This window comes from Halichoeres trimaculatus, unplaced genomic scaffold (assembly GCF_033239565.1).
Source record: "Halichoeres trimaculatus isolate MK-OKI-2021-1 unplaced genomic scaffold, fHalTri1.1 fHalTri1_scaffold_20, whole genome shotgun sequence".
NCBI lineage: Eukaryota > Metazoa > Chordata > Actinopteri > Labriformes > Labridae > Halichoeres > Halichoeres trimaculatus.
The window spans coordinates 3,476,778-3,498,713 of record NW_027437198.1 but is presented as its reverse complement, the minus strand read 5'-3'; the positions used below and the strand labels follow the sequence as shown (position 1 = coordinate 3,498,713).

Genomic DNA, 21,936 nt, shown 5'->3' with positions numbered 1-21,936 from the left:
TATTCACTTCCAAACTGAACACATTTTTACAAAGTGATGATAAACTTATGCTAGATTAGGGCAACACATGGCTTCAAACTGATTTCACTTCCATCTACTGCATTGCATGAGTGATGAGACAGCTAAGCTATGTAAAGTTAACAGTGAACTAACAGTATTCTGAAGCTATATTATGTATCTTCTGAATGCTGTAACGATAGCTTATCATAGCTGATGTAGCCAATGCAGCGCCTGAATGCAGTTTACCTGTCTAATCATTCATGAAATGCACTTCATTGTAGTGAAGTCTGTTTGCTGTGAATTTGTTATCCTGGTACAGCTGTCGCTATAGCAGCGTTAGCTAGATCATTAAAACGAGCAATTTCAAAATAAAACCAACAATTTAAAACATGGCTAATGTTTACATGGAGTAGCGAAGAATTGGATATCTGATTAAATAAATGTATTGATATTATAGGAAATTTGTCATACCCTGTGGTTTCAAGTGAGATCCAGGTTTGTCCCGATTTCAAGAGCAGACCAGACATGCACCCACAAAACCAGGGGCTAAGGCAGGGGTCTGCAACCTTTATTTTTCAAAGAGCCGTTTTGCCTCTGCTCACCTGGATGAAAGTCATTTGCTAGCCACAAAATCAACTTTATCTTCACATTGAGACAAAAAAGTGTTTAATCTGGTGAATAATTATCTAAATGAGAAGTTTTTGTGTGTGTTTTGTGATTTCTTAGTTTTTTATTTTCAATAAATCTGCAAATTTTAAGAAGTTTCAATAAGTTGAAAATATTTTTTTTTTTTAAATCAAAAATTTGTTAAATAAAAAAGAAATTAAAAAATGGGCAAAATTGTGATATTTCAAAACATTTGCTGAAATGTAATAATTTTACAAAAAAAAAAACAACTAACTAAATAATGCAATTTCAAAATTTTGCTTTACTTCCAAATATTGAAAAACTTTCTAAAAATTGCAAAAAAAAAAGGGGATTTATATAAAGAATTCAAAAAATTTGCTTAATCTTAAAAATATAGATTGTTTTTCTTAATTGCAAAAGTGTCAGAAAATTGAAATTAAGAAAAATCAAAAAAGTTCCAAAAAATTGCAAAAAATTAAAAGCTTTATGTCAAGAGGTGTATCATAAATACCCTCTGTAAGAAAAAATTAAAACACCCTTTGTTTTAACAATATTTTTAAAGCTACAAGGAGCCACTGCAAAGGAGTCAAAGAGCTGCATGAGGCTCCAGAGGCACAGGTTGCAGACCCCTGGGCTAAGGGTAAGGATAGGTGCTGAATTAGGTAGTTTTTTAGGTAACGACCGAATTCTGCCTGAAGCACTGATTACCAGTTCATGGAAAAAAAGCGAACAATACCATGTTTAGGTACCAAAACACATCCTTGTGACTGTGAGGCAGTGGAAGAGGACATGATTTTCCATACTGGACATTAGCACAGCACTGCAAGTTTATATATTGAGGAATAAATATTTTACATTGAAAATCTTTGAAGTATTGTTATTGCTCAAAGTAATGCTTATGACCACATAAACACACAAAAGTACATATTATTATATGAGTAAAAATATTGAATGAGTAAAGTAGGCTAAAATTCAGCGAGAGGAATTACTGCAGGAGGTTCTCACCAGTGTGTGAAGATGTGCCTGGTTGTTGTAAACCTAGCTTGCATGTATGCACACACGAGCATCCTGCAAATCTTTAATTACAAAGCTCGTCTTTTTCTTCTCATGGCCTCATAATCGAGTGTAGACTCTCAGGTCAGTTAAACATGAACTGTCAGCCTTGTTATGATTACACTTAAATGTGTTCATCAGAAATCATCTTCAGCCAGCTGCTCTGATGTGTGTCCTCTCATTCAGACTTTATCTGCAATGAGAGCCTCCAAAGTTTTAATGAGCAGCCACAGAAAACGCTCCCTCAGTGAGTCATCGTCACTGTGATCAGACACCTTTTAAAACTGAAGCTAATTACAACACACACGTAAACACGCAGCTCCTCAGTAGACATGGACCATAAAACACACACCCTCCTCCATGCTGCGTGTCTCCTCTGGATGATGTCTCGCCAGTTGGTCTGTGTTTCATCCTCAAATAAAGAGGCTTAAAGACGCAGCCTCAGGGTTCACACGGAGCAGCAGAAAGTCATCAAAGCTTTCTAAACAAAACTGAGCAAACCTGTTTCCTGTGGCGATGTTACTCACTGGTCAAACTATATGCCATACTGAGATGCTGTTCAAGATTTGATAAAGATAACCAAGTTTTGTGGTTTGTGACAGAATTGGATCCAAAAAAAAAAAAAATCGGTCTGGCTTAAATAAAAGAAATGCCTGTTGGCAAAGATCGTAGGACTATTTGTCTAAGGATCCCTGTTTTTTCTTTTTTCCTCATGCACTCTCAGATATGTGGCTTGCCTTTGTTAACCAATAATTCAGTCTGAGTAGGGAGGAAAAAAAAGATCTTGAAAAGAAGTTCTGTTTTTTAAAATTCATCACTTTTTTTGCTAGGTTGCAGTGAGGATAGTTGATCTAGCCAGGATGTCAAACAAAGACACATTTAGAGATGTAGCATTTCAAAACATTTGGTTCATCCATGCTGTCAAACTCCTAACTTTTTAACTTGGCTCCTCAAGCTGTGTGCAAAATTTTGGTCTCTATGTTGTCTTAACCTGAAGTTGAGCCGTTTATCTTGTCCGTCCATCAGTCAGTCAGGTACAGCAGCCCTCCACACTCTCCGTCATTGAGCTGTGGAGATGTGTGTTTACAGTGTTCAGGTGGTCAGAGTTGGTCTTGTCCTGAGAATCAGACAGCTGAAGGCTGTAAGGGTGTAATCACAGGGCTCGTTTGGGGCAGTTGTTCTGGAACAGTCAGTACATTAACATGCAGCATCAGAAATCAGACTATGAGCTAAGTCAGCACGAGATTGAAATACATGTAAACAGTAGGGGTGGGCAATGTAGCCTTAGAATAACATCACGATATTCATCACTGTACTGCTCAGTTACTCACTGCTTTTTTTTAATATAAGTAACAGATCGTTGTAACAGAAGTAACAGAGCAGTACAATGTGCTGGAAAGACCCGGTAGCGGAGACAGTCAGAGCCGCTGTCCCTGCAGCAGGAGAATGGACAGCGGGGCACATCAGAGGACACAAAGCGCGTCACCTTGTGGGCCAGCTCCTCTCTAATGTTTCTTGGTTTATCTGCGACCAGATCAGACAGCAGCAGACTGTGCTCTGACTATCTCATTGAAACACACGGGTTAATGCAGATGCGCGCAGATAAGATGGAGTGGATTGTCAGCAATCTGTTACCTATATTTAAAAAAAGCTCAGGAACATGTCTGTATAAACCTTCAATGTGAGTTATTTGTCTAACTTTAGAGATGTTCACATTTAAAATCAAAATATCAAACAAACAATTTTGACACAATCTTTTATTATTTTTTGTTTTTTAATTTTTAAAAGAAATTTTTTTTTAAATTCTGTTATTCCGTTTTTCCGTTTTGGTTTTAAAACAGAAAAACAAAAAAACATGTCAGTTTTTCGTTTTTTTTTAATTTTGTTTTGAAACAGAATAACGAAAGAACGAACCATACACGGATTAAAAATCCCATCATAATTCCATTCTCTCATATTCTAATTTTAATTTAAAAACAAAATCAAAACAGGGAAAAAAAGACCGGTATTTATTTTCTGATTTTCGATTTGAAAACGAGGAATTGTATAACAAGTCGTTATCCGTTTTCCGATTTTGGATTCTAAAACGGATATCGAATGAACAAATAATACCCTGATACAGGGGTGTACGACTATTGTGACCTGCACAAACTTACGCTAACTTCATCGACTGGATCTTTTGTGAATTAGAATAAAGCAAACGAGCCACAAGTGTAAATACACCCCAAAATGTTTCAATCCGTGACTTCTTAATCACAACTGAAGGATATTTTATGTTGCAAGATTTAGAAAATGATGTTCACCTTGTGAAGTCCTTGGACCAAGACCTTGGACATCGAGGTGTGCTTGTCTTTGAGGGGGTGATCAAGCCAACTGCAGACAGGATAACCAGATGGGGCTGGTGGGGAACATCTGAAGAACTGATGACAGGGAGGGTAGGTGACTGGGGAGGAGGGAAGTGTAAACAATGCTCCCAGAAACATGACAAACTGAAGAAGCAGAGAGAAGAACAAGTGAAAAGTTTGGTTTGAGAGGTTGTGGCAAAGCTGGGTTGGTAAATCCTCAGTAAAGACACATTATTTGGTGAATGAAGGCATATAGATGTCTGTTTTTGGTTTAGACATACCCACACACCTGGGCTTAAGACAGCTGATGTGCTGTACAAAAAGTCTTTGAACAAACAGGGTTCTTATCCTGATGAATTAGGATGTTGGGGTACATCTGAAGACATATAGAATCCTCTTCACATGACTTACCCGTGCTTTTTGGCTATCCGATGTGATCTGTCTCACTGACAGTGTGTTTAGGTTGTTGTCACACTCAGTGATGGATCTGCTGATAATGTGTTGGTATTCAGGCACCTGCAGCTCGTCACTGTGACGGCCTGCAGTCGTCCTACATTCTTAAAGTGGTGTGAAAAATGATGTCTTTAAGGTGTGTGTGTGTTTTTCTTTTTTCCGCCTCACAGGACAGAGCGGCCTGGGAAAGTCGACTCTGATGAACACCCTGTTCAAGTCTAAAGTCAGCCGCAAGTCAGTGCTGGCCATGGCCCAGGAGAAGATCCCCAAAACAATTGAAATAAAGTCCATCAGTCACGGTGGGTCCCTCCTCCACCTCAACCCTGTCTCTGCTACCTCTGCTTTCTGTCTGCCTCTGCCTGCACTCTGTGCCAAGAAACAACTGCTCGTACTCGTCATCCTCTCCCCTTACACACTGCTTGTGGAGTTACATCTGACATTTTCAGCATGTTATTTTTCTGCTCTCTAATTCCTCTTCTGCTCTTTCTTAAAAAAGGTTTTAATACCTTATAATTCACTGTAATCACAGCTGAAGCAATGTCTGAATTCATTAATGGCCTTACAAAATAAGCCAAGTTTCCATTTTTGCTGCATTAGCTGCAGTTTTATCCCTAAATACCCCCACATTCCTTACCCAGAATGCACATTACAGTTATCCTTTTTGATAATGTAAAGCTGAGCTTTTTGTGTTTCTTTCTGTGCAGACATCGAGGAGAAAGGGGTGAGAATGAAGCTGACAGTGATCGACACACCAGGATTTGGAGACCAGATCAACAATGAGAACTGGTAAGTTACCATCCTACCTTGCTCCTCCCTTACTTCTTCCTCCTGGTGTCAAACTTCCCCTCATCTCTTCCTTTGTGTCTCCCTCTTATCTCTGAGAGCATTCCATGTCCTGTGTTATCCCCTTCCTCTTCTCTTACATCCCTCTTTCCCTTTACTTTGCATTGCTGTACTTCCCCTCTCCCCCTCATTACGTCCCCTCGTTTGTTTCAGCTGGCAGCCAATCATGAAGTTCATCAACGACCAGTATGAGGCGTACCTGCAGGAGGAGATCAACATCAACAGGAAGAAACGGATCCCAGACTCCAGAGTCCACTGCTGCATCTACTTCATCCCCCCTACGGGACATTGGTGAGGGCACAAAGAGAGAGTGAACATACACAACCAGAGCTGAGAGAGGCTCAATCTTCATTTTTAATACAACCACACAAACACACCCATGCTGCGCTGCACTTATTTGCATTCTTGGAAGGAGGTAGATGAGAAAACACTTCCTGTTTGCACGATAATGATGAAGCTCTAACATCAGCCAGGTAACTCACCTTAACTGACCTATAGCTTAGTGTTTTTAGATGGGAATAATGGTGAATTCTCATTTAAAAAAGTAAATAAGTACTAGTAGTAATAACAATAATAATAATAATAATGATAATAATAAACTTTACTTATATAGCACTTTGAAAAACATTTGTTTACAATGTGCTTTGACATCGACAGCAAGCATAAGAGTATAGCTTTAAAAAAAAAGGAAGGTTAAATAAAATCAAAGAACAATTAAAGACAAACACAAAGGCAAAATGAAATAAAGAGTCACAAAGAACTTTAACACAAACTTAACACAAACACACACATAACACAAACACAGACATAACACAAAGAACTTAAACCCCAGAAGAGGGCACAACAGGCCGCTAGCCATAGACACAGAGGAGGCCCCAACCTCACAGGGCTGGAGACACAACACACCAGGGTACAGCAAAACATAAGTGCAACTGTACCCTGATGGTGTTAGGTGTCTAGTGACTCCAGCCCCATAAATCAAGGGCCCCCTCCATAAATCATAAGAACCCAGACAATACAGGAACACTGCTACATAAGATGAGACCGTGAGGACGAGTAAGATCAAGTAATCTAAAAATAAATAAATAAATAAATAATTAAAGTTAATAAATAAGATACATTACTAAATTTATAAATAGGAGACAGCAATAAAACAAAATATAGATAAAAGAGACAGAACAGTAACACAAATAGCTTAGAAGACTTCAATAAAAGATTAAAAGAATGACAAAAGATGAGGCAAGATAAACAATCTGAATAAAAATAAAAGAAAGAATGAAAGACTAAAAGGACTAAAAGACAACATCACATAAAAGCAGTTCTATAAAAGTGAGTTTTTAAAAGTGACTTAAAAGAAGCTACAGACTCCGCATGCATTATCTCCTCTGGCAGGTCGTTCCAAAGTCGAGGTGCTCTGGTGGAGAAGGCTCAATCACCTTTAGTTTTGAGCCTCGACTTTGGAACGACCAGGAGGCCCTCACCAGAGGATCTAAGGCTGCGGGCTGGCTGAAAAGGAGTTAAAAGTTCTGAGATATAGCTGGGGGTCAAGCCCGTGAGTGATTTAAAAGTAATCAATAAAATCTTAAAATCAATTCTAAAACTCACAGGGAGCCAGTGAAGGGAGGCTAAAACTGGAGTGATGTGATGTTGTCTACTAAAACCAGTTAAAAGCCTAGCTGCTGCATTCTGGACAAGTTGGAGGCAATGGAGAGATTTTTTATTTAAGTCAGGGAGGAGGGAGTTACAATAGTCCAGTCTGGAAAAAATGAAGGCATGAATTACCTTTCCTAAGTCTTGTAGTAGTAGTTGTCTCGATTTTACCTGGTTGAAAAAAGAATAAGGGTGCTTCAAAAGCTGCAGTGTGTACAAGTTGGCAGCATTTCACATAAAACATGACCTTTTTTTCTCATGAAGTTAGAATTTTTATTTTTCTTATATTTACATCAATTTGGGTCCTGTTCACGTAGGCAGACATGACAAACAGCGATGATTGTCTACCGGTCCTGAAATCTACCTGGGAGTCAGGCAGAGAAGAAGAGAGGGAGGCAGTTGTTTTTACAGTAGGAGTAGAAGGTATCAAGGGGCGTAGGTGGCGCAGTTGGAGAATGCGCTTGGTTGGTGATCAGAAGGTTGCAGGTTCAAGCCCAGCTCTGGGCGTAACATGGCGATGTGTCCTTGGGCACAACTGGTTTTAGTAGAGTCCCTTAGTTGCTCCCACTGCTGTGTCAGTGGTGTGTGAATGGGTATGAAAGGGCGAGACTGTATTAGAGATACTGATGGATAGCTATCATAGTAAAAATTGGATCCGTCGACAGCACTCCATCAGTGAGTGACTGTGAGCGCGAATGGGTGTGGATGGGTAACTGTGACCTGTGGTGTAAAGCAGCTTTGAGTAGTCCATGACTAGAAAAGCACTATATAAGCTCAAGTCCATTTACCATTTACATCTGTTGTATGTTCTTGTTGTTTTGCCTGAAAGACTTGGTATTGAGAGTATTTTGTGCTGGAGAATCACAAACATGCATCACATGAGTGTAAATCATCAGATTTTGCTCCAAAAAGATCAGGAAGGAATGAAGAGAAACCGGGACAGTCAACGACTAAAAGGAGAGTAAACATGAGTGTAGAGTTTCAAAGCTGGGAGTCATTAATGAAAAAGTTGGATCTGAAGGACGACGCTGAAGTTGGCTGTTTTCTGCTCCACAGGTAAAGGTGACACGTATCGTTGGAGAACATTTCTGTAGCAACATTCATTGGTTGTAAAGGTCATTGTTTATTGTTTATGGTACAGTCTAACAAACGTTGTTGTTTCTCTGTCTGAGAGTTTTCTTTTCTCTCTGACAGTCAGAGGTGGATTGGTGCTTCATTGTTGAAGGCTAGCTCTGTCAAACAGAACATGAGCTATCAGAGGGTGATGTGTCTGTCATGGAGCTTTCTGCCTGTTGTTTCTCCAGCTATGAGACATGTCCCTCAGCATCAACGCCATCAACATGATGATCAGAATAAATGAGGCCATCTTCAGGATCCCCTTTGATCTGCAAAGGCTGGGAGTCACTGAGTGATGGGATGTTTTAGGAACAGATGGACTCATTCTAAAATGAAAGCTCTGTGTTGCTAAAATCCGTACCTCCACACACTACACCTTAAACAGTATCTTAAAGTGATATTCCGGGATGGAACAAGTTGGGTCCTATCACAAGGTGTAGGGCAGAAATTACCCCTACAGCAGTGATTTTGTGCAGCAGAAGCCCAGAGCGCTCACACCAAACACCCCCTCCCTGCTCCTCTGCCGGTTTCCTCTGCACTCAGACGGGGCCATTTTTTACTTGACCAAAAACACAAATAAACGGACTCCCACTGAAAAAAATCTGATATGGGTCTGCATTCACGCCTTATCCAGAGAATTTTCAGCGCGTTACTTTCACACAAAAACACCGCTAAATGAGGCTCTAGTTCTCATCGTGTCATAAAACAGCGCTACCTCCCCTGCAAAGCCACAGCTGGCTACGAGGTGCTCGCCGCTTAGTGCATCAGTCCGCACGCGCGGCGTGCCAGATATCTGCCAGGACGAAGAGACACAATGAGAACTAGAGCCTTTTTTAGCAATGTTTTTGTCTGAAAGTCATCCCGGAGTATTACTGTAAGCATCTGCCTCTGTTCCAACAGTAACAATGTTTTTAACGTGGTTGTATATTGAAATGTTTCCTATTTTCTCTAAAAACGGTGACATTTTTCAGTTGCTGTAGTTTTTGTAATGAATTCACACACATCACTTCACATTTCCGCTCAGCACCATGCAACAGATCCCAGGACACACACACACACACACACACACACACACACACACACACACACACACACACACACACACACACACACAAACACACACACACACACACACACACACACACACACACACACACACACACACACACACACACACACACACACACACACACACACACAAGATGCTGTTCTCCCCCCAGGCCCTGCAGCAGCACAGTGTCCCAAATTTCTTCCCCTGGATCTGGTTCAGAATCCCACATCTGGCTCTGATGGAACTCTGCTCTCTGTTGGTCCAGCTCGGCACAGTTTGGTGTTCACAGGCTTGGGGTGTACGAGCAGGGAGAAGTAGGGCAAGGGTGCGTAGAGCCTCATGTGTCTATCAGTGATAGATTCACCGTGCGTTTTATAGCTTTTGAATTTGTGTGACCCGGCTCGAGTGGAAAGCAGGCAGTCTTGGGAAAATGTCCAGCAGCTGTGGGTTGTCTGCCTCATTCAAACACACAGACACACACACGCACACACACTCAGAGAGACACACAGTTTAAAGCAGAGCCCCTTCAAGAGCTGCACTTTGTGTCCCAGCCTGTCTTTTCTCAGGCAGGGGCCTGGTGTGAAATGGCCCCCTGTCTCTCTGCCCTGACATTTTATGTTGATCCAGAGCTGCAGATGTCACATGGGCTGTGCAGCAGCTGCTCAGGGATCGCCTTCAACAGTCCAACGGGAGAGTGAGGCAGGAAGGACGAGAGACAGTGAGTCTGCGTGAATGTCAGGGAGCATGCAATCAATCTTCTGAGTGTGCTTTTGCCTGCTGACAATGGCCAGTGCTTGTGGAAGTGTTGGCGAGAGCAGAATGCACCACTGTAACCACACGCGTTTGTTAAACTGCAGGAAGACGCCTGTTCCTCAAACTGAGCTTCGTTTCATCACGCAGCTGTTCGCACACACCGTAAAGCAGGATTAGGTCATGAATGCAACAGCTGGAAGTGTAAATACAGTGTGTTAGCAGGCGTGGAAGTTTCTCCACGTGTGACAGTGAGGAACATACGCCCTCCAGTGGAATTATACCCTCATTACATTTATGCTTTTGCTCCTGTTTCTAATTCCCTTTTATCCTTCTCTTTTCTTTGTCATTTCATCTTCCTCTTCCTTCAGTCTGCGGCCTCTCGATGTAGAGTTCATGAGACGTCTCAGTAAGGTGGTCAACATTGTGCCGGTCATCGCCAAAGCAGACACTCTCACCCTGGAGGAGAGGGACTTCTTCAAAAAGAAGGTAGCATTTCCTTTTTTCCTACCCTTTTTGCTTTTTTCTCTAACTCTAATAACATTTAAAACCAAGCAGAATCTTCTCTCTCCTCCCCTCCTCTCAGTGCATGTTTTTCGTGTTTGTGGTGTAACCCGAGAGAGGAGAAGTTCCTGTGGTTTTCTCTGGTGGTTGTTTCCTCTCATTCTCTGAAAAAGTCACAAACATGGCTCAATTCCAAGCTCCAGAGCATCTCCCTCTGTCATTCCCTACCGTCACCCTCTACTTTCCTCACTTCCCCCTCACAGTTTATAAGGCTGCAGCCTTTTATTTGAGTGTTTTTATTGGCCGAGTCTTCAAGGACCACCGATTTCCCCCACCTCTCATTTGCAATGAGGAGGCTAAACTTCCCCTCTGGTTTAGAAACATGTGCTCGTGTGTTTTCAGGGATTCATCAGACCTCTGTTTTTATTTTGTTTGTAAACAGACAGAGGTTTATGACTAAGCCTGAACTTGTTGAGTGATTAAGAGGCAGATCAGTATTAACACCACTTTAATCTGTCCACTTTACAGATTTAGACACGTTTGTTTGATGTCTCTCATGACAACATTACACAGGTCTGTGTTATCACTCCCGGAATTACAGGCTTTGTTTTTTTTTTTTTTGTTTAATTTACAGATCAGGGAAGAGCTGCGAGCCAACGGGATTGACGTGTACCCTCAGAAAGAGTTTGATGAGGATGCAGAGGACAGAATGATCAATGAAAAGATCAGGGTGAGGGGATTATTTTCTAACACTGACCTCACAGAGGTACCTCTCTCTGTCAATCTACATGAATTTAATCATTTCTGTTGCTTGACCTTTGACCTCTGAGCAGGAGATGATTCCATTTGCGGTGGTGGGCAGCGATCAGGAGTACCAGGTGAATGGCAGGAGGCTGCTGGGGAGGAAAACCAAGTGGGGAACCATTGAAGGTAAAAATGTAACCTTTGTTTCCTAATAAAACACCCCCTGAGGACCTTATCACAGATTTTAGAATTAGTAATAGTCTCACTTTTTTATATTTGCCTGTTCGTAATCTACAATTAAAAAAGATCAGTACTAAAATAGTTTTTTTTCTGAATAATATTTCTCAGTACCTGTAGTCAGGCCAGATTTTTCCTGGACAACACAAACCCATTTACGTCTTAGACCAAAAGTCCTCTTTAAGGGCATAAACAGATCTGGACTTTTTGGTCCACTTTAAACGGACCAGGGTTTGTTTCCCACGCTGGTGTGGACTTTTCATGCAGGTGTGAATAGACACAAACGAACCCTGGTGTGGACCAAACAACCGGACCGAGACCCACTTTTTGAGGTGGTCTTGGTTCGCTTCCAAACGAACTCTGGTGCGGTTCGTGGTTCTCTGGTGCAGGTCTGAATACAAACCAAGGTCCATCCGAACTAACTACAGGATACATGCGCCTTTTGGGCCTATAAAGCCACCGTAACCTAACCGTCTTTGGTTCATACCTGATCCTCCGTCTTCTGTTTAGCCACGCTGTTGCTAGCATGTTGTGGGTCAGGACACACAGAGTATAGCGTCTCCTTGCTGCGCGCATCCGTCTTTGCTGTTCCAAAATTGTAAACGGTGTTGTTAAGCCTTCTTTGAAGGAGCTGCTCTTGAAACTGAGAATGATTTTGCAGCTCTAATAAGAGCACAAACACATGTTTACCTCCATTTCTGGGTCTGTACTCTGTGTGCCACCTTTGTCAGTGCTGTCCAATGAGAGCACTGATCGTCTCACACGTGGATGTGTTTACAGAATATAGTCCACTTGCAAAAAGTACAATCTGAATACGAACCGCACCAAAAGAAAAAAATAAATTCCGCTTTTGGTCCGGACCAAACAAGAGGACTAAAGGACTTTTCTGGTCTGAATACAGCCTTAGTCTCTGTGAGGACTTTCTAAGTGACTTTGAAAAAGTCTCTCTTCTAGATATATGCCTGATCCTAATCCGTACATTAAAATAAGATTATCAACACCAACATTACTGGTTCAAGATTATTTCAGAATACTCTTTCTTAGCTTCCTGATCAGGTCAGATTGATTCACAGCACGTTGAAGTCTCTATGACGACACCACGCCGTCTGATGAACTTTAGTAGAGGGAAGAGAGATCTGTGTTTTTCTGGAGCTTTACTGTCAGACAGAAAAAGGACAGAATTGCAGAAGAAAGATACACATGAGAGAGCTAGAGCATGAGCTAAAGGCTAAATCACAAGCTAACAAGGTTACCTGCACATCACAAATTACATTTTTGTTAAACCATTTATTTTCATCGTCATTTTAATTTACAGAACAGAATAGAAAAAAATGATAATAATAAATAAATAAATAAATAAATATATAAGCAAAAAAAGAAGAAGAAATAAAGTATCTGGGGGGATATCAATCTTTGAGTAGAGATCTAATATTTTTATATCTCAAATTACTGACGTCATGTTTCCAACAATAGTGCTATGTCACTACAAAAAACACATTACCTCATTGCTTTGCATTCTGTCAAAAGTTGTCTTGAACAAAGAAAATATGTTTTTTAAAGATCTGCTCTTTATTCATTCGCTTCCAAAACAAATGCTCATCTTGTCAAGAGTCATGTCTTTGAGTGTTAGGCGATGCTGCTTATGGGAAACAGAGTCTTTATCCTGAGTGGAAAAAAAAAAGTTGCCAAACAGACACTCCTCACATTGCCTTGGTTTTGTACAGGTCCATTCATAAAAGTGGATGACACACCATAAAACTTTTTACTTCAGGTTTTTTTTTTTTGAAAAGGAGAAAGAAACAGGACATGTATGAAGGTCGTCAGAGTCAGTCTGTCAGAGAAACAAAGCTCCATTCAGCTTCAGACTGCTGGCGTGTGCCATGCAGCTGGTTTAGACTGGCAGCACACCCAGTCCATTTGAAGAGGCCTCATTTGTTTACTCTACACACACACACACACACACACACACACACACACACACACACATACACACACATACAGTCACATAGGGATAAATATGTTGAGGGGATTTTCTGATTCTGAAGTCTGGATAAGAGAAAAATCAAACACATACTGTTTCTCATCTTTTTATTCCCTTAATCTTGGGTTAATGGATCTTCAATAGAAGATGATGAAGAGCGGAAATCTTCAGCTTCGTCAATAGAGCACCATCGCCACCAGGGCTGTGCTGAATTTTTATCATCCATTCTTCACACAGCATTCGTCTTTCAATATTTAATTATGTTATCCACTCCAGACAGGAGGCCCCACCTCTTATCAAGTGTCTCATTAAGGAAGTCTCATTTCCTGCAGTGAGCTGCACACTCACACACACACACTCTCTCTCTCACACACACTCACACACAACAATAGACACACAGGGTTTATCTGAGTAGATAGTCTTATCTCTTCAGAGGACTTGATTTAGATTGGTTGGTAACAGAGATCTAAAATGTATATTGTTAAGAACACAGACATCATGCTGGGCTCACTGACTCCATCTAGTGGATGATACAGGAATAACACAGCCTCAGCAGTGTCTATCCTTGGGTTCTTATTTTGTCACTTGTTTTTGTCACTTCATGTTTTTGCCTACAACTAATAATCTCCCTCTCTCTGTCTGTCTGTCTGTATCTCTCTCCCTCTCTCCACATCAGTTGAGAACATAGCCCACTGTGAGTTTGCTTATTTACGGGATCTCCTCATCAGGTGAGATTGATTGAGCTCTTCTTGTCACTTTGTCCTGAGTTTTGTCTGTGGAAGGATATTTAATAGAGGTACATTGCTGAAATCAGTGACAGCAGCTTTGTACCATGGCAACAGTGAAGGAAGCTTTTGAAAGCTGGCCAATTAGATGAAAGCAGGCTTCTGGGGGATTTTCAAGCCCCGTTTCCACCAAGCAGCTCGGTTTGGTTTGTCTCAGTATGGCACACATTTTGTGGTGTTTCCACTGACTAACCCTCAGACAGGTCCCCAAATTACCAACCTGTACCGTCCCACTTTTTGGTACCCTTTTGTTGGTGTAACAAACATACTGGCCCAACCCCAGAAGGTGGGGCTAGAAACACTGCAGACCATTGATTGGTCAAAAGAGTCATCACTTCCTGTGTGGCTGCAGCTGCTGTATTCCTCCTGGCGGCTCACAGCCTTCTCTGAAACAAAGCTTGATTGTTCTTTGTAACAAAGAGCTACATGCTAATGCTAATGAAGACAAGTGGATGGATGTCTTCCATCATTGCTCTTTGTTTACCGTGTTGCTTTTTTCTTCTTCGGCAGGAATTTGAAATTGAATCTGAATTTATCTATTTGGTAAGGACAATGCAGTTTAACATAGTTCACAACAGAGCACAAATCTGCTGTGCTGCACAAAGGGTTTATAGCAAGTGCTAATTTCCAACTCTTGTCCCTAGTTGGACCTTTAAAATGATACTCTGGGATGGAACAAGTTTGGTCCTATCACAAGGTTTAGGGCAGAAATTACCCCTACAGCAGTGATATTGTGCAGCAGAAGCCCAGGGCGCTCGCACCAAACACCCCCTCCCTGCTCCTCTGCCGGTTTCCTCTGCACTCAGACGGGGCCATATTTTACTTGACCAAAAACACAAATAAACAGACTCCCACCAAAAAAATCTGATATGGGTCTGCATTCACGCTTTATTTAGAGAATTTTCAGCGCGTTACTTTCACACAAAAACACCGCTAAATGAGGCTCTAGTTCACATCGTGAGTCTTCTTCCTGGCAGACTACCTGCGTTTGTTTATATCTAGCACGCTGCACGCGGACTTATACACTAAGCGGCGAGCACCTCATAGCCAGCTGTGGCTCTGCAGCAGAGGTAGCGCCGTTTTACGACACAATGAGAACTAGAGCCTTATTTAGCGGTGATTTTGTGTGAAAGTAACACACTGAAAATTCTCTAAATAAAGCATGAATGCAGACTGATATCAGATTTTTTCGGTGGGAGTCCGTTTATTTGTGTAAAGTAAAATATGGCCCCGTCTAGGGCTGGGCGATTATGGTAAAAATAAGAATCCCGATTATTTTAAGTGATATTGAAATCACAATTAATATACACAATTATTCATTTATTCAAAAACTTCAGTACTGATTTAAACACAACTTTAAAGAACCAGCAAGTGGCACATACAGTATTATTGATACACACAAGTCACACACACTCGCTGTGGCTGCACATGGAACACAGAAGAGCTATGAAGCACAGGAACTTGCATACATCTACACTGTGTGGCATATTAATTGTTTTTCTTCTATTATATTGTTTTTTTGATTGTCAGATGGCAAAATTGAAATCACAATTAAAATCCGATTAATTGTCCAGCCCTAGCCCCGTCTGAGGGCAAAGGAAAACGGCTGACGAGCAGGGAGGGGGTGTTTGGTGCGAGCGCCCTGATCTTCTGCTGCACAAAAACACTGCTGTAGGGGTAATTTCTGCCCTAAACCTTGTGATAGGACCCAACTTGTTCCATTCAGGAGTATCACTTAAAGTAACTAGATCAAAAAATTTGGATTTACCAACAATAAAATGGCAGGGTAACAGTAAAATTAAAAAACAGATCAATCTAAAAACTGTAAGTAGGGATCACTGTGTTGCTCTGCTGGCACAGCTATTGGCATCTGGCTTACACGTTGCCTACCACGAGGGGGAGTGGTTGACTGTGGAAACGCAAACAGGATCAGGGTTTACTGATCTGATCAAACTGATCCATACTGGACCACCCGGTGGAGACAGCAGCTAAATTTAAGCTATATGCAGGTTTAGTTAATTTATAAGATTAATATCATAAATTCATATGAATAAAGTTATTTTAAATCATCATAAATTATTCTTGTAAATTTCTGAGATTAATCTCATTAATTAACTTTTTTTTTTTTTTTTTTCATATCTAAGACCAATTCCAACCGAAGTACCTTGGAACACAGGGCCTTAGGAAATCAAATTCATGACTCAATAATTTTTTGCAGACTTGTGTGATTCTTTTTCAAATCTTTTCATCTCGGTTCCTCATGCCTGTGCTTGATCTTTTTCTCCAGGACCCATATGCAGAACATTAAGGACATCACCAGCAGCATCCACTATGAAATGTATCGCGTGAGGCGCCTCAATGAGAGCAACACAGTGGTGGCTCACGCAAACGGTATCCCAGAACACCACCTCTCTGCCCATGAGATGTAAACCCCACCTGCCTGGCTGCAGATGACCTCATCTGGGTGTCAATCATTTTGCTATGAGACTCTGTCGGTCCTCACTCTGTCGATCCTCCCAGCCCTCCAGCCCTCCACTCCATCAGTCTCTATCGCACAGGTGGGACCGTACCTTCGCCTGCCAGAGGGACTTAATTTTACAATGACTTTCAGCAGCCACGTCCTTGTGTCGGCTTACACACAAACACTATCCTCTCACTGTCGCTCACAAAGAGAGTGAAGAGACGTTTGAGTCTTTGGGATGTGATTTTACAGCCACAGCTTACCTTTGAGTTTTTTATCAAATGGTGTCGACGCGATGCATCTGCCAGACACGATGGACTGAAACGTTATATCTTCAAGAGTCAAACCAGCCTTAACCAGTCTCAAGTTAACCACCACCACTTTTACTTCTTTCAAGCTCCATGTTTTTAACAGTGCCTTAAGAAACCATGCAGTAACAACAGAGCATTTCACTTTCTTATCAACAACATACGTGAGAAGTGATGATATTCAGTCTTGCACTTGATCTCTGCAAACATCTGTCGTTGGAAACATGTTGGAAAGAGGCCGAGCAGCGCTTTGCCAACATGTGACGGATAAACAGCCACGACTGGCCGTCTGTTTTTGTGATCAGGGCTATCCCCACAGTGACACCAAAAAGATGATCACCTCACATGTGTTAGGTTATCTTTTTTCTCCTTCATGTTCTGCTCTAAACGTTCATGTCATGTTGGATTTTTCAAACTCTTTGTAGTAAATGTCTTTTTTTATTGATAGGAATATCTAAAGAGTGATTTAAGATGAGCAAGTATTTATGCACGTGAAAATTGTGAAAGTTTGTCATTTGTTTTGGTCCACGTATTCATATTACCCACACACAGACACTCTCTTACACGCTCACACAAGTTTTCCTGCCTTTGGGCCCGTCACAGGGCCTTATTTATTGGAGAATGTTTGCGAACATGTTTGCTGAAACTGGAAAGAGAGCAGGTTTGTTGGTGCCATGTAGACAACAGTTAGACATTTAAAATCTCTGCAAGAAGAAATCCTGTTTTTTTTATCAGACGGCCTTCTGCTTCAGTTTTCCATCATATACATCATATATCATTTCCTTAACTTTCACTGTCATGCTCTGTCCTGTATATGCGTCTCTGTTCTGCCAATTTTTTTGTACTTGTATTATTGATAACAAAATTTCCTTTATATAATTTTAAAGAAATAAAGATTAAAGTTGTAAATAAACTTTATCCAATTTTCTTTGTGCAGTTAAAGCCCCATGAATTCATCACGTTCTAACGTCAGACTGTTTCAGTGCAAAGGAATCAGGCTTCAGATGATTTCCCCCCTAAATGGATCCTCGTAGCAAGTTTAATTCACACACTGGAGCACTTTAATCGTCATGTCATTAAGCTTTCCCTCGATTCGTCTCTGAAATCAATATGGCCGCCTGCTAGGTCTGTGCATGGTTGATGAGCACTAATTACTTGAATGCATAAGTGAGTGTTTTCTTGCTTTAGCCAGAGAGACAGGAGACGATGAGATGCAGACGAGGCCTGGATCTGTGAGAGGATGTGCTGATGTTAGCTTCTTCAGGTATTGCTAACACACTGATGATGGTTGAAGGACTACGACTGTGGGGGTTTCCTCCTCTCCTCTGAGGGAAATAGAGAATAGAAAGAATAGAAAATACTATAATAATAATCATTTATTTATCCCTGAGGGGAAATTCAGGAGTCACAGCAGCAATCAATAAAACAAAAGTAAGAAAGTGTATAGAAAGTGCAAAAAGGTCCATAAGAAAATAGATGACGACAGCCTGTTCACCACTCTCCAGCCCAGCCAGTCTCCACCTCCACAGGGTCCAGGACTGAGCTTCTTCAGCAGTCTGTTCAGTCTCTGTCTCCTGGATCCTGTCTGCTCACAGCAGGTGAAGCTCCTCCAATGTGGCGCCGGCGTCCGATGTCAGCTCCGTCAACATCCGTGGACAGTACGATGCCATTCTGCCACTGGGCTAGAACAGCTAGCTCGTCCATCCCACCGGAGACAGGTCCCACGTTCCCAACAACGATGGATGGAAGGAAGGACAGGTCCACGTCGGTCCACGTCACCTCCCAGCTCACACCCGAGAACCAGCACATCGTCCTCACCTCCTCCTCCTCAACTTGTGGGAAACATCAGGCCTTACGCTAGTTAGCATTGACATGCTACAGGCTGCTAACAGCTAATTTCACATGTAAACAATGCAGCCATGGTTACATGTAGGATCTCCAGACAAACACAGGAGAAAAGTAGTAAAAATATCGCTGAAGACACAAAAAGTTTGGTGTCCATGACCAACAATGAACCATACAAAGTAATGATCCACTCCAAATACAAAGATGACAAAAAAGAGACAAAAAAAATTACAAGAAACGGACAAAGAAGAGAGAGCTGCTGCAACAGGCAGATACTTGGGCAGCGCCTACAACGAAAAAGACAAAATTCTTTTAGTTTCATGTCTTGTTGTCCTTGAACAGGTAGATCTGTCACTAGTTGTGATTTTCTTTGCCGTGGAGATGTAAAAAGAGGCTTTTTCTTTAGCCACAGACCCGTGGATGAAACTAATTTACAGGTTGACAACTGACTGCAGGCTGGTGACACTGCAGAAGATGATTTGATGTGTATTGCTTTACATTTACAATATGTATGGTAGCCCTGAAGTGCAAAACATAACAAAAACAAAATTACATCTCAACATAAAAAAGGACACACGACAGAAAAGTTAAAAGAAGAAAGAAATTAAAAAAACGTAAAGCACCACAACAAAAAAAGAACTCAACAACAGTGAATAATACATAAAAAAACTAAGACTGTTGACATGTATTGCTTTAAATTTTTTACATGTATGGTGGCCCTGAAGTACAAAACAACCAAAAAAAACAACACAAAACGAACAAAAGACAATAAAACAAAAGGACATCCCAAAAACAAAACAAAAAAAACTTCATAACAAAAAGAAAATGTATAAAACAGAAAGGAGAAAGCTAAAATGAAGAAGACAACTCACCAACAAAAAACTAAATGTAAAACCAAAAAGGAGATGAAGAAGAAGATGGGTTAACATGAGGTGCTGTACATTATAAATATTTATGATAGCCTTAAAGTGAAAAACAAAACAACAACAATGAAGACATTGCAGCAACAAGAAAAAAATGCAAAAAACACTAAGAATACATGCAAGGGAAAACAAACTTTCATTAACTTACTTGAAGGTGGTGTCTTCAACATTTGAGCTATCTTGAAATTTCTCACCACATCTTCAAAAGTTTGGCTTTATCATTTCAAGATGCAAGAGCAAAACATTAAGTCTTTTCAGTCGTTTTTCTTTGTCTTACAGGCACCAAAACACATATGAAGCTTTTTTTTCTTCCAGTCCAAAAGGCTGGGACATGTATGGTGTGTTTGTCCAATCAGCAACAATTACTCTCATATCAGGGGCCTGTACGAAGCTGAAGCCAAAGCTGGATGAAGTCATCCAGGACAACTCTGCGACAACTCGCTGAACTTCACCGGATCTCCTTCATCCAGATCTGCTGTACTATGAAGCTCGTTATCAACTCGATAAGTGAATCCAGCTAGGATCTGTGCGCGCGCACATAAAATGGGCGTGGTTAGTGGCCCTGGAGCATTTTCCACAATGTAGAAGAGAGCAGCCTACTTTACTACTTTACTTTACTACTTTAAATAATCCTGCAAAAATACAAGTACAGCAGTGTTATCCAGGCCAGGAGCAACACGACTGTGGTTGCAAGAAGCTGGAGGGATTGCTGTAAAAAATCGTCGACTCTGTGAATGCGTGAATTTCCAAAATGCTGATATTAACAGACCTATCTCATCATGTGACGACACGGGCAGTTAGGTCCTTATTCATTCATGTTGTCAGTCAGTGTGTGTGTGATCAGCATCATATCCGACCTCATAATTAGAAAGAGTCCACTTTCCTATAAATCCCAAGGAAAACGCTCATTATAGGCAGTTTGTATTGTAGAAGCAATAGCAGTGGGGAAAAAAGGACGTGGGAGCAAATAAAAAATAAATATAAAAACATCCTTCAAAGTGGTCAGTATGAAAGATTCCATTTGCACACATTTCTACTTTTCCCTGACAATGTCTCAGTTATGATGATCAGTAAGATATTGTTTGTTCACAGCCCATAAGAAAAAATGTTGGGCCAAAAAGACAGGGGGTGGTCCCGCGCCGGAGGACGTTACTCCAGCTGAGCAAATTGGTGACTGAGCGGCCTTTTATGCCCGCCCGAGAGAACCGGGCGGTCTGTCACATCCCGTGAGCTCTTATCCTGGAACTTAACCTGCTCCAGACCAGGTTTGGCGTTCAGCATCAGTTACCGGGGCAACGTGTCTAAAGAGATCCACATTCGTAGTGCCACATTCGAAAACCCAAAACTTACCCTGGAAGTTATCTCTTTAAGAGCTAATCCAGCTTCGTAGTACAGGCCCCAGGTACCTACCCTTTCCATGTTCTTTTGGTGTTGTTTTGTTTGTTGTTCTTTTTTGTTCTCAAGTTGCCTTTTTTTGTTTTTGTTTTACACTGCAGGGCCACCGTAAATATTGATTCAAAAGGAGTTTAAAATCCAAAATATCAGGATATCAAGCTTGATTAAAAAGTATAACAATTATATAAACATTATGATTCAGATTGATTCAGAGCAGTTACAAAGTATTGTGTATCATACTGTGCTGCCATTTGTTTATGGAACTTCACACACACACACACACACACACACACACACACATCACACACACACACACACACACACACACACACACACACACACACAAACACACAAACACACACACACACACACACACACACACACACACACACACACACAAACACACAAACACACACACACACACACACACACACACACACACACACACAAACACACAAACACACACACACACACACACACACACACACACACACGCACACACACACACTCAAGTGGTGAGAGTTTACTTCATAAACTGAATTGAAAGAAGAATTTTGAAGCTCTAAATTCGCAAATAAACTTTATGGAGAGCTTGCTGATGAGGGATCAATATGAGGTTAAATTTGTGCCATCAGAAACTGAATTTGAATTAGAGTATTGAATGTGAAAAAGCATGATGGGTAATGAAATTTAATGTGTTGAAATTGAATTAATTTTTTCAATTGGATTTATTTTTTTAATTGATTTTGAATTTTTATTTTTCCTATGAAAATTCAACTCTTTTTATACTTGAATTCAACCTTTTTTTTCAAAATTCCAAAACAGAGAATTCAATTTTAATTCACAGAAGGCAGATTCAATTTGA

At 41.0% G+C, this 21,936-nt stretch overlaps 1 protein-coding gene across 5 annotated transcripts in view; it reads left to right on the top strand.

Moving 5' to 3' along the window:
* The window catches only part of septin9a (septin 9a), a 117,248-nt gene extending 99,427 nt beyond the window's left edge, over positions 1 to 17,821 (top strand). For all 5 annotated transcript variants that reach the window (XM_074696438.1, XM_074696435.1, XM_074696437.1 and 2 more), the window contains 8 exons: positions 4,649 to 4,777; positions 5,183 to 5,264; positions 5,475 to 5,612; positions 10,260 to 10,377; positions 11,027 to 11,122; positions 11,226 to 11,322; positions 14,031 to 14,082; positions 16,427 to 17,821. In XM_074696438.1, coding sequence (XP_074552539.1) covers positions 4,649 to 4,777; positions 5,183 to 5,264; positions 5,475 to 5,612; positions 10,260 to 10,377; positions 11,027 to 11,122; positions 11,226 to 11,322; positions 14,031 to 14,082; positions 16,427 to 16,568 — 854 coding nt within the window. In that variant the 3' untranslated portion in view covers positions 16,569 to 17,821. The remainder of the gene's footprint in view (positions 1 to 4,648; positions 4,778 to 5,182; positions 5,265 to 5,474; positions 5,613 to 10,259; positions 10,378 to 11,026; positions 11,123 to 11,225; positions 11,323 to 14,030; positions 14,083 to 16,426) is intronic.
* The last annotated feature ends 4,115 nt before the right edge of the window (positions 17,822 to 21,936 follow it).